This window comes from Temnothorax longispinosus, chromosome 4, assembly GCF_030848805.1.
Source record: "Temnothorax longispinosus isolate EJ_2023e chromosome 4, Tlon_JGU_v1, whole genome shotgun sequence".
NCBI lineage: Eukaryota > Metazoa > Arthropoda > Insecta > Hymenoptera > Formicidae > Temnothorax > Temnothorax longispinosus.
Genome location: NC_092361.1, coordinates 16144808 through 16158033, shown reverse-complemented (window position 1 = coordinate 16158033; position 13226 = coordinate 16144808). Strand labels below are relative to the sequence as shown.

The window sequence follows — 13226 nt, the reverse complement described above, 5'->3', positions numbered from 1 at the left end:
TAAAGTCAACGAGAAATTTATACACAAATTTTTAATATTTTATTGCAGCATTTTATTGTTTTTATTAGGAATAATGTAACGCAAAAAATACTTAATTTTTATCTAAATTTATGTACGAGACCATCACGCAGCCATCAAAATTAATAAGAACGTCTGCGCTGATCAGCAGTGATAAGATCATTTCGTTGATCGCGTATAAACGAACTAGATAAATTCTCGCGATCTTCGTGATACAAGATGTACGGTCCATTTCTCACGTTCATTCGTCATTGAATTAACACTACCTGACTTAACCTGACGCATGTGTGTCACGGATGGACGCAATCGATTCTATCCGGATCGAATGGTTGATTTTTCAACCGAAAGTATACAGAGACAAATTTGAGCAGTACGGCTCTCTGTATCCCAAGAAGAGGTAAGAACCCCGAAAGAGAGAAAGAGAGAGAAAGAGGAAAGAGATTTGCACAACAGTGCTCCCGTCGCATAGGTATCTCATAGGCAGGGTTAGCTCATTTGACCATTTTGAGTAGTTTCCTACATTATCATGTAGGAAACTGTATTATACGTATGAAACGTAGGAAACATATACATAACCATCCCACACAGCACAAAACTCAACAAATATTTTTCAGAGACCTTCGCAAGCGTTACAAAAAAGATCTCGCAAATGTCTCATATATGTCTTAGTTACGTGAAAATGTCCGCTATTTTGTCAGAAAGACCTTTTGAAGGTTGCACAGACATCTCCTAGAGATTTTGCTACCATCTCTGAGATGTTTTGCAAAACATTATAAGTACGTTGCATAGAGGTATCTGGCAATTATTATATAGTAGGATAATTAAAACCGTTAGATAAATAAGAGGACAAAACTGTGTTAAACCACAAACATAAATGTATTTGATTGCATAAACATTTGTTCTCGCATTTACTTACCATCTCATTTATTCCATATTTGAGTCTATCTCTTTAAAGTTCTCCCATTTCTCTAATGGACCCTACATAAAGTTATATTAACTTTTAATTTTATTAGATTTTACTTTATGTATATTTTTGATCGATATTTAGTTTTGAATTGAAAGGTCGCTGACCAAATTACAAAAAATAATTTTATCGTACTTTATTATTTTGTATTTAAATGGAGTTGCAAGATTATTTTTTAAAAGATATAGAAAAAATTTTAAGAATATTTTTAAAAAATGTAGAAAAATAGATCAATAAATATTTAATATTATTCCTTCTTCACATCAATTTATTTGTAATGCAAGTATATGTATAAAATTTATAAATATGTAGAGGCTCTATATATAAAAAAATTCAAATTAAATTCAGGCAATAGAGCCGAGCGTGATATTTAGCCGCTAAGATTTATTTGTAAAACTAATAATTAATACAGTCAAAAGTAGTCAAATAACGTACGTTTCGTGATATTTTTATGTGCAATGATAATATATTTAATATTTTTTATATTTTATATTCAATTTTTTATATATAGAGCAGGCTGAAATGCGTTACTCGTTCTTTCAAAATGTTAAATAATATTATGGCCTTCACGCGGTTTATTTATGTGAATTTTAATGTTATTTATTAACATTAAAATTTACTTAACTCTATATAATTTTAATTAGCTCTTATCGGACGAGTACTTTTTTCCGTTGTCACCGATGTTTAGTAAAGGATTTCTTTTCGGATTTTTAGACCTATATGAATACAAGCAGTACATCCGATTGTACATATCATTTCAGCTGAATTGTATATAGAAAACTTTCATGAACATTACGGTAAACGTTTTAATTGTTATGTTTCTATATTATGTTTTTTAGATGTACCAATGACGCTTTAGGTGTTATGTTAGAAACTTTTTGGAAACTTTGAAATGTTTCTGAAAACATTTCTGTTGAGTTTTGTGTTATGTGGGATAATGGCTCCTGCACACAGGACGTAGACGGTATATGGTTTCGACCAATCACGTTGCTCGATTTGGCGCAACGCGATTGGTCGAAACCTTATATGTTTATGAAAAAGTACAGCAGATCATAAAATAAATTCTGAAGCAAAAGGAATTCTGGAGTATCAGGAAAAAATGGAGCAAAAGAAAATTGGAGCAAAACGCCCTTATCCTTCCGATCAATCAATTGATCTAGCGTTAGCTACATTCTTTTTTAGCTGCAACATTCCCTTTAATGCGGCGGAATCAAAATTATTCAAAAACTCCGTGAATTTGCTGAATCCTAATTATAAAGTGCCAACAAGAAAGAAGCTTTCAAACCAATTGTTAGACGCGGTACATGAAGAAATTACAACAAAGCCCTGGTGAAAAAATTTCTCATTTTTTTTCATATTTTCTCAGAAATTTTGCAAAAATAGTATAAATTTATAAAAATTTCTGAAAAATCTTCTATAAAATTTCTCAGATACTTTCAGAAAAAATTGGATAAAAACTTTCGGAATATTTCAGTATTCGAATGTATGAAAATTTCTGATAAATTGCACAGACTTTCTCATATTTATTCAAATTTTTATAAAGATTGTCGCGTCTTTTTACACTCCCGGACCGCTCCGGGACTTGCGAACGGATCAAAAGGAGGAGGGAGGGAAGGATGTCAGTCCCTTCAACTGTCCTCTCGTACCGCTCGACAGTTATACGCGAAAGTATTGTGTTAGGCGCCAGACGCGGAATTCGCGTCCACTAAAGTACGCTAGAATCACCAAAAATTCTAACCGCGACACAAGACGGAATTAATGCGGCGGGACGAGAGGTCGACCAGCTCGACCTAATAGCTATGGGCGGGGTTGATGAAGGGCATCGCAATATTCGGCGGGGTGACGCACAAATTATTCACTTAAATCATTGTAACGAATAACCTGGTTTATTGTAAATAAAGAAAAGAAGAAAATAATACGGAGTAAACAAAATAGGTTTTGACATTAACTCATAGAAACGCGAAATTAACCAAATCATCTCATACAACTAATATAGATGTCAGCAAAAGCCACAACCGAACACCAAATAATCGGAGTAACGCGAGGTAAGAGTGTAACTAGGAAGTATGGTCGAACAGAAGATATCGCGAAATGGTGGTGTGTCACGCTCGGAGCGCGTGAACGCAACTTCCAAAGCCGCACAGGAATTCTGTCGCCAATTTCTTCTAACGCGAGTAATTCATTTTCATTGCCTGCGAGTGTCCAGAGTTTAAGAAACAAATTTCTTTGTTTTTTTACTATATAATACCCCGATAATGTGTTTTGTATCTGCTGTGTAATTTATTTGTGACACCATTATATTTTGTCCAACTTCTCACAGTTTGAAGAATTATTCTTTGTCAATTGTTGGTACATTGTATCCAGAAGTGTGGTATTCATGATGTCTTTAGAAGGAAGTTTGTAAGCAGGCCTCAGCAACTTTATTCAAATTTTTAAAGTGGCAAGATTCTACGACGTCAAAAGTAATATTGCACCCACACAAAAATTTCATAAGTTGATTGTCAATAACAGATTTGTCTGTATCCGATATTTTATCAACAAAAGAATCAAGCTTTCTCTTTTTTGTTGCTGGATGATCCTTTCTGATTGCCATCAATTGGCAACAACACTGGACGTTTCAGCAACTGCGATGAAGAACTTGCTACATCCTGTTAAATAATATAAACAATAAAATTAGTAGAAAAAAGAGTTAAATCACATAACGTAATATTTATCGACCTTATCGTGCTGGAAAAAGAATAAAAATCTCAATGGAAAATATATTTCAACGAACTCATTTCCAAGACAATCATTAATAACAGTTTTTAAGTATAAAATTACTAAAGAAACTATAGAGCGCCAGACTCGTAATCTGAGGAACCAGTTTCGAGTCCACTAGAGCCATGAAGCATGGAATGTTTTTCCGATAGCTGCGCCCCTCCGTGCAAGATAGGCTCTTGTACGGAGAAAAACTGGGCTCCGTCTTTCGGAAAGAGACGTTAAGCCGTTGGTCCAAAGGGTTAAAGTGAGAGGAGAACGATAGAATTGGTAGTAGATTGCGAACGCTGCGGGGCATATATGCAATAAATTACGAATTTACAGAATTACATCGAGTATAATACTTACGCAACCCTGGTCATAGGTGATGGGTCGAGGCATCGAGTGGGGCCCCCGCATGCCTGGCCCGTATAAAAGGGGGCTACAAGACATCCGCGAAGCATCAGTCCTCAAATCAAGGAACAGCAGCAACCATGAGGGCATTCGTGGTGAGTAGCCCGTCCACGACGATTTCTCATTTCCCCGATTTCTCGTCTCCTCCTCCTCCTCCTCCCCTTCCCACAACTCCCTTCTCGTTCCTTCTTCTTTTTCCTCCCGTCCTCGCTGTTTCTTTTCTTTTCTTTTTTTTTTCATTCGGATCCTTTTCTCTGACTTTCTTCTCGCGCGTACGGGAGATTTCTCGGAGGATGATAAGTCCGTGAGAAAGAGAGAGAGAGAGAGAGAGAGAGAGAGAGAGAAAGAGAGAGAGAGAGACAAGGAGAGAATTCGTCGTTCGTTCACGACCGAGAACGAGGGGTTTCATCCGAGGGCGGGAGGCGCGGAGAACGCGGGAGAAAGTAAAAGAGAAGGGAAGGTGCACAGGGAGTATTGTATGTGGTGTCAATGTACTCCGTGATAGTGACTAACCCGGTTCAGTGATTGTGCCACTTCTCTAGTTCCGTTCGCGCGATTTAAAAGAGAGAGAGAGAGAGAGAGAGAGAGAGAAAACAGGAAGAAAAGAACTTAAGTATCGGGATTCTCTCCCGGGTTTACGTAATACTAACAACACCTTGGAACGCTAAGCGCGAACCGGTGGCTGAAACAAAAGGATGAGTTCCACGTGCTCGTAAATCCACCGCCGTGCACTTCCGGAAACGTTTTACCGCTTATTCTCTAGATATATACGTTTACTGCTTCGTTTGCCGAAATTTAAGAACGAGCAGAAGAATACCGAGGATTATTTCACTTGAAAAATTTGAAAGCATTTACATTGTCTTCGAGAGAGATCTATATCTATTACATATTTATTAATTAAGAACGCGTGGGAACTGTTTATATTAATGTACACCAGGTAAATAATATATATTTTCGCACGTGTATATCTCTGTCATGTGAAAAATATTGAGATTTTAATGAATTTATCTTGACTTATTCATGGGCTGTATTTAATTTAACAGTAGCATAATTTTTGTATAATATATATAATAAATTACAATAAGAATAGAAAGAGAAAGTGGAATAACGAGGTATACATTGTATATTAAAATTAGAACCAAACATAAAGATATTAAAATATCCTTAAAGAAAAACCACGAGACAATGCTCGAACATCGAGGCGAGAATCTCTATTATCTATTTTGACATCTAAACATCGGGAAAGTAAAATTGAATCGATTCGCAATCATAGATTCTGGCGCTCGCTGCGACGGCGATGGCGCGGCCGGAAGCCGGATACTCCTACAGCCAGTCTAGCAGTAGCTACGGTACTCCCGGCGGCGGCGGTGGAGGCGGCGGAGGGATCGGCGCTTTCGAAAGTGGTGGCGGTGGCGGTGGTGGTGGATTCGGCGGATTATCATTTAGCAAGAGGGCGACTCTTTCCCCGGAGAGTCCCCCATTCCATCTTGATAGAAAGGGTGGTACTCAGGCTCCGACGGAACCAGAAATCCATACGGGGCATAAAGAAAGAAAGAAAAAACAATTCGACAAATTCGGCGGAGGAGGTAGCCACGGCGGCGGGACTGGCGGTGGTGGTATCAAAGAGATCAAAGGGTTCGACGCAGGTGGCGGAGGTCCGGCGCGGCCGACGCCGTCGTTCCCCGGACCCAGGCCGACGCCGACGTTCCCCGGACCCAGGCCGACGCCGACGTTCCCCGGACCCAGGCCGACGCCGGCGTACCCCAGACCCAGGCCGACGCCCACCTTCACCTACCCCGAACCAAGACCGAGACCCACACCTACTTTCCCGGACTATACCGGCAAACCAAGCGGTGGTGATGGAAATGTTATCGGCCCTGGTGTAAGTATACGCTGTTGTGCCAAATAAAAAAAATTGTATTTAATTATTTACAGAATAGGTGGATATGTAACGTTCTTTGCTCAATAAGAAATCTGTAATTCAGAAATCGTAGAAGATAAAATTATTTTTTCTTCCATTTATAGTAGAATTGGTCATTTTAAGAATCGATAGATGGGAGGTATAGCGAACTAAAAGAAAATTTAAATAAAAACAGTATTCATTTACAAAAAAGGAAATAAATAGCTTTTGCTTGTTTTGTTTTAGACTTGAAGTCAAAATAACAGATCGAACTGTTAAATGTGTCTTCAAATTTAGTCTTAAAATTCATACTATTCAAACTGTTTAAATTGTTTCAACGCATAAGAATTCCAAGTACTAAATATTTGCATCTTCTTGTAGAAAAATGTAAGATACATGATAAGATATATATTGATATAATCTCTCAGTTATAATAAAAAGTATAAGCATGACTTTTTATTCAAATTAATAATCGCTTCGTACTGTTTAATCTTATCTGAATGAGATGATATAAGATTTGTATATATGTAAAATTATACATATATATTATGTATACATTATGCATATATGTTACATATTTAGATATAGCACGCGTATTTAACTGATGATGTATTGCAGCATGATCATCATCATCACGAACCTGGTATGCCCTTCGACTTCAACTACGCCGTGAAGGAGGACGTTTTCGGCAACGATTATTCTCACAATGCAATTAGCGACGGCGAAATCACCCGCGGTAAATATAAGGTACAACTTCCGGACGGTAGAACGCAAATTGTGCGATACACCGCGGATTGGCAACACGGTTTTAGACCACAGATCTCTTACGACGAGAATCCTCGCTTCGACTAACCAAGACCGGGTGGAAGCTTCAATCGAGGCTACTAGCTTTAGCGTGGGGTTCTAGGGTTGTCGTTCAATTTCCGTTAAAATCGAAAAGACTACAGAGCACAACGAATCGTCGCATATACCGCATGTAACAATATTTTTTAGAGATATTGGAGATTATTAAGGATGTATCGTGAAAATATGTTAGCTTACGCAGAGGACAAATGTTTGCTATATATTTCTTATTACGATACCGATAATAGTGTTCAGCGTTTTAGAACTCACGAAAAATTCACACATAACGTCATTTCTCGCGAAACTTTATTAATTTTTCTTTAACGAAAAAAGCGAACAGATAATTTCTGATAACTTTTTGAATTTCGATATTATTCGATATTTAAATTTCATCTAAAAATCAGAATTCTATTAAATTTTACTTTAATTTAAAGTAGAATAATAATTCTAATGTTTATTTGCAATCTTTAATCGTGAGACACTTTTACTTTTCAAAGCTAACAATTAAATATTTAAATAATCAATTAAATAAAGAAATAATTTAAAAAATAATACAAAATTATAAGTTATATTATAAAGTAAATTAAGAAAAAGTACTTATTTTATCTGTGATATATAATTATTATATTATTATTACATTTTTATTTTGATCACAGACCAATTTTAATAGGGAATCGTTTGAAAAGTTGGATTACATTGATCTATATTACAAATTTCCTACATATTTTATTGTGCAATAAAATCGTATTGTTTAGCACTGCTTTGTGATAAAAATGACACAGAATGAAAAAGAAAATAGACATAGAATAGACATATGATACTCTACGTTTATACTGTTCTGCTTTGTACACTAAAATCTCTTGTTTTATCTTCAGTATTTGAAGTTATCGAATAATTTAAAACTCTAAACTAAACAATATTAGTGTATAGATAATTACCGATATTACAACGTAAAATTAATTCACGATTGAACATGTAACAAGGTGGCTATAAACAATCGTATACCTGAGGAAAATTTACGTACGATAAAATTTAAAAACAATATTAATATCCTCTCTTTCTGAAATACTGCCTGATACTGCCAGGTAAAGAGGTAAATAGAAATACTTTTGTTACCAACCCTAGTTTCAACTGATATGTATGTGTAATATAAATAAAAATTTTAATTTCTGTAATAATTTCCATGTTAAATAAAATGTTTAAACTTTTTAAATAAAAAATACTCAATTAATATCAAACGTTTAACTTAATAAAGTCTATATATCATGCTAAATTTCCATCAATTATCTTTCACTTGGTTACTAGAACTGTATCTATATACAATAAGATCATTATATATAGAATTTTAAGTTTTTATTTCTATATTGTCAAAGTAAGCTTTCCTATCCTTTTGCTACAAAAAAGGTGACTATAAAAAATATGACTAAATGTGAATAAAAAAATAAAATTTATCATGTGATATTAATAAATTCTAGTAAATATAACCCAACAGAATATATTTATACTATTATTTGATTTTTTTCATATAATCTATTTACATTTCATATCCGTATAAATGTCCTTCTGCGTATGCTCTAGGCATATCAAGTGAATTTCTACGAATTCTTCTGCCAATTGGTTCTAAATCATTGTAACATTTTGTGAACACTCTTTCTATAGCCGCATCTGCTACTTCTTCTGATACTTTGTGCACAGCCATTACTGACATCTTAGCTTTGCGTTTTACACAATTCTGGATAAATAACATTATACATATATTAACATATGCTACGGTAAATTAGAAATAGCTCTCATATGAATAAATATATCTATCGATCCCTTAGATCAACAATTTACCTGATGTGTTGCTTTTACGTTAATGAAAGATGAATCGCCTTGCACAAATGAGCTCATAAAACTACAGTGTGCAAGATTTGCTGCTCTAATTTCTGTACAGGCTAGATGATCAATATTTTTCACGTCTAATTTATTCTGGCAGTAGTCAAACATATGAATCATTTCATGTAAAAGAACTCCCCGAACCATGCTTTCACTACTTGCCGAATTTTGACAGACAACTATCTGTAAAGGAAAGAAGTTGTTATTGTTTTTAGCATGTATAATTATCAATAATATACAAAATACAAATATATATTAAAAGAATTTTTTTTTTTTTACAGATTGTTTTTTGACATGTCGACAAACATATAATACAAAATATTTTATCAGCAAAACATTTGGCATAAATAAAATTTTAATTAAACGACTAAAAGAAATATTTACCTGATTAAATTCTGAATCGTATCCACCAGTTACTATCGGATTACACACCTCACAAGAAATATGTCGCCGAATATCTATTTCACTGGAATATCAATAATAATCTAATCTAGTAAACAGTAAACGAAATGAAATTATAAATTTACACATATATATGCAACATGAAAGAATAAGTTACAAACCATCCAGAACTCTTCAGTGCTCCCATCATGAGTTTTATTATAGGACCTAGAAACAAAACATGATTAAAATGATGAAAAAATAATATTAGATTTGACTAGATAGAATAAACAGTAAAATTATATGATAAATTCTATTTGAAAAGAATGGAAAATATGTTGAAATAATACAGTAGGTTCTAGCAATTAGAAATAAATTTGCATCGCTAATTCACTTTCTACTTCCTTTTATATAAATAAGAGAATGTCTTACTCTTTTTTATACATCTATAAACATTGTCTTCGCACTTGTTTTTGTCTATTGATTCTCGTCCCTGAGCGCCAATTAACCACTTCCACCAGTTACGCTTCAATTTCGCTCCTCTCCTCTCCGGATACATATCAGATCCCCATAAATCGCCGTTGTCCGCGGCCGCTCCTCCGCCAGCACCGTTCTCATTCCTTTTTCCTTCGTCCGCTTTCTCATTCTCGACTGTCATCGTCGCGCGAATAGAAAAATCGATGCGACAAAAATAAATCTAGATAAATAAATATTAATTACACCAGAACTTATCGTACTATCAGTCAAATAATCGCGCATTGACGGTGCAAGTATATTTTCCAATTTGAGGTTATGGTAGACTCGGGTGGATTACAATTGATTACATCATCTCGCTCTCACTGCCAGAACGAAGACATCGTAAAATAGATTGAGGGAATAAACATTTTTAACTCAATAATTCACATGTATAAATATTATTATTATTATTATATCTACAATGGTAGAAATAAATAATGAAATAGAAATATTTCATCAGTTCGTGCAGTTTGCAAAATAATATTAAAATCTTATCTTTATTAATATAAGAATGTTAAATTTAAATAAATCACTTTATATGATCTAAAAATCTTTAATTTTTATATTGATTGTCTGTTTATAATTTAATACCTCTACACATTTTTAATCTACATCTGTAAAACAGAAATTTCATTATTTGTTAAAGTAATATTAAAATTGTATCTCTGTTAATATAAAAATGTTAAATATATATTTAAATAAATTATCGATTTATATAATTAAACAATTTTTAACACATAATTTTCATGTTATCTATTAATTTATAATTTAATGCCTCTTTAATAACCTCTATAACCTACATCTATATTTCTATTCTTCTTTGTACTTTTCCATTATCTTTTTAAATAACTCTATTTGAATTTAATAGTTTATGATTTTAAAGAAAATAACTTATTATTTAAGTATATTATAAATATTTATCGATAATAATTCAAGTTTTCCCGCGCGGTTAGTCTGAAACACGTGGTGGATTAAAGCACCAATCGAAAGTAGTCTAAACGAGGGAAACACGAGTTACGCCAATCTCATCGACGTGGCACGTCAGTAACGTCAGTTGGTGGCTGGTTGGAGTTATTGGCGCACAGTCGGCGCACGTTGGCATCAGGCGCATTCTCCAACCAACATTTCTCGTCGACAGTTGTCAAGTTGTTCGAGAGAACCGACAAAACTTGCAAGATGAATAAAATTATTTTCTTGTGCGCGTTAACGGGTATAATTTCGGCGGCTCTCGCCGAGACCTGTCAGAAGCCCGAGATCGTCGCTTCGTCATATGTGACGGAGGACGCGACGGTCCTCACGAACGTCGCCTTTACCATGCAATTCGTGTTGAAGTGCAGCAACGGTGTAAAGGGAATCAGTTTGTACGCCGAAGTCGAGGGCAAGACGTTGCCGGCCGTCAGATTGAGCGCCGATAATAAATATCAGGTAATACAATCTTTTTGACACTTCTTGTCTTGACATAAATGAATCAAGATAGGTACATCTGTAAATAAACAAAGATTGTAAATTACACGATTGGAACGAGAATAACAACATATTTAGAGATACTGAACAATTTACTTATTTTTGTTTTAAACTATCGATCGAAAATTGAATTTGAAACAAAGTATCTAACTCGATCTTTCAGTAGAAATCATCAATGATAATGTAATACTCATGAAATTGTTTTGCACGTGCCGCAGATATCTTGGACGGAAGACATTAAGAAGGCAAGATCCGGCGATTATTATATAAAACTGTATGACGAGGAAAAATACGTCGCTGTACGTAAAGCGATAAGGAATGGAGAGGATCCCGATAGCGTGAATCCCTTGGCGGTGGTCGTTCTCAACAATCCCGGTGTTTTCCTCGGTCCCTGGGTAAACTCGGAATTCTTAGCTGCTGCTTTAGCTATTCTTGTGTCCTACTCGGCATTTTCCGCAAAGTACAAACTTCTAGCGTAGAAAACTCTTTTGTTACTAAAAAAAAATAAACGTTTAAACAAAGTATATTCAAACAAGTATTATTTATCCTTCGGAGATATAAAACTTGATAAAATAAAATTTAAGACATTTTTCCATGTTCGTCATAGAGAAGTTGGTATATACAATTTATTGCATTTACATTGAAAACCATAAAGAATTAAATTTATATATATGTATATATATAAATATATCGTAATCTTAATTTTTACATAGCAAAGCTGTATAAAAATTAAGTTTATAGCTTTATTACTTTTATACACAAAAAATTACATTCCTATTTTAGATCTTATATTAAATTCAAATATACGCTTGTATAACCATAGCAAAAATATTATTATTTCGAGATTAACGGAATATAAAATATATCCATACATATTCAATATATATCCTGCGACGGTGGTTTCCCAAATAAGTGTTTCCAAGACGGTGGATACTTCAAATTATCACTACCGCTTGTTTCTAACACACGTATCCATTCATTTAAGTAGCACACCAGAGCTATCGCGTCCTCTATGTTATCCCCCTCGGAGCAGAATTTGAACAAGACAGCGCAAGGAATGTCGGCATCGGACAGAAACTTGAAGAGGCTCTTGGCGAAGCCACCCCCTGGTATCTGCAATCTTTCCTCTCCACTCGTCAGGTCGGACGCGACTCCCGGTTGATGCGGAATCCACTTGAGGTCTTCAAAGAGTTTGCCGATCTTGGAGCGTATGCCAGGAGACGCGACGTATCTCAACTTGAGATGCTGCGGCTGGACCTCTCTCTTCGCATAATCGTGACTGCTCGCGAGAATTATTACCTGTGAGGAGAAAAAAAAACATTTCATAAGTTATGACACTGTCGAAACAGTAGATTAGAATAATTACTTTAGCTATCTTCCTCTCGGTGACAAATTGCGCCAGCTCGTTGAAGAATTCCACGAGCTCGCCCACGTACGGCGAGCGGATTTGTATAACGACAATACGTTCCTTGATCCCCGCGTAAATGTCGATCGCCGTGATGAGCTCGTTCGAATGTTCATTGTAGGCATTCGCGCCGACGACCGGCACGAATGACGCGCTAAAAATTTGACCGATCTTGGAAAGGTTAAGATTCGAAACGAGTAAATCGACGGACAACTGGCCGACGTTTCCGACCGCCACCGACGGCAAGATGAGCGTATAATTCTCCAAATTAATATCCTGCGTTAGTTTAATCATTTTCACATTTAATGATGTTTTTATTTCGGTCAAAGTGTGAGGAGGTGAATATTGCCAAGTAATGTCACAACATCAACACATTCAACACTCGACCGGCAATGCACAAAGTGCAGTAAAGTGCGTGCTCTTGCGTTCATATAATTTTTGATGAGTTTCGGAAACCGATCGTAGACGTGATAAATAGGTCTGTTCGTGTCGCTTGCACTTTTTGCACTTGAAATCATTGCTTTCTCTTTCTCCAACGCCCAATGTATATTTATCTTGTTTTAAGTGCACGAATTTTTGAGAATTTCAAGCTACATGAACAAATCTAATGTAAACTGCGCGTTCTTCATCTATCTTAGCTGCGGTCCACTTGACGCTTACAAATGCTTTGAAGCATTTTTCTTCTCCTTCTTTCTTCATTGAAAGAA

The 13226-nt window shown here is 35.3% G+C and overlaps 4 protein-coding genes across 5 annotated transcripts; 2 read left to right on the top strand and 2 right to left on the bottom strand.

The window, feature by feature from the left end:
- The first annotated feature begins 5284 nt into the window (after nt 1-5284).
- Nucleotides 5285-7981, top strand: LOC139811231 (uncharacterized). The gene is made up of 2 exons (XM_071775369.1): nt 5285-6014; nt 6651-7981. The coding sequence occupies exons 1-2, from the start codon at nt 5430-5432 to the stop codon at nt 6882-6884; spliced, it is 819 nt and encodes a 272-aa protein (XP_071631470.1). The 5' UTR covers nt 5285-5429; the 3' UTR covers nt 6885-7981.
- A 373-nt stretch (nt 7982-8354) lies between these two features.
- Nucleotides 8355-10063, bottom strand: LOC139811232 (mitochondrial inner membrane protease ATP23 homolog). Its single transcript, XM_071775370.1, has 5 exons — nt 9567-10063; nt 9317-9362; nt 9138-9219; nt 8712-8936; nt 8355-8607 (listed from the first exon to the last, which is right to left on the bottom strand). Exons 1-5 carry the CDS (start codon nt 9790-9792, stop codon nt 8410-8412), a joined length of 777 nt encoding a protein of 258 aa, XP_071631471.1. The 5' UTR covers nt 9793-10063; the 3' UTR covers nt 8355-8409.
- A 635-nt stretch (nt 10064-10698) lies between these two features.
- On the top strand, nt 10699-11638 carry Tapdelta (Translocon-associated protein delta). The gene is made up of 2 exons (XM_071775373.1): nt 10699-11075; nt 11333-11638. Exons 1-2 carry the CDS (start codon nt 10827-10829, stop codon nt 11591-11593), a joined length of 510 nt encoding a protein of 169 aa, XP_071631474.1. The 5' UTR covers nt 10699-10826; the 3' UTR covers nt 11594-11638.
- Nucleotides 11470-12924, bottom strand: LOC139811233 (proteasome assembly chaperone 2). Of its 2 annotated transcripts, XM_071775372.1 has the most exons (3): nt 12481-12924; nt 11987-12413; nt 11470-11608 (listed from the first exon to the last, which is right to left on the bottom strand). In XM_071775372.1, the coding sequence occupies exons 1-2, from the start codon at nt 12811-12813 to the stop codon at nt 11991-11993; spliced, it is 756 nt and encodes a 251-aa protein (XP_071631473.1). In that variant the 5' UTR covers nt 12814-12924; the 3' UTR covers nt 11470-11608; nt 11987-11990. The 2 variants fall into 2 exon arrangements, with proteins under 2 accessions (XP_071631473.1, XP_071631472.1); XM_071775371.1 differs by lacking the exon at nt 11470-11608 and having other exon boundaries at nt 11838-12413.
- Nucleotides 12925-13226: the final 302 nt, after the last annotated feature.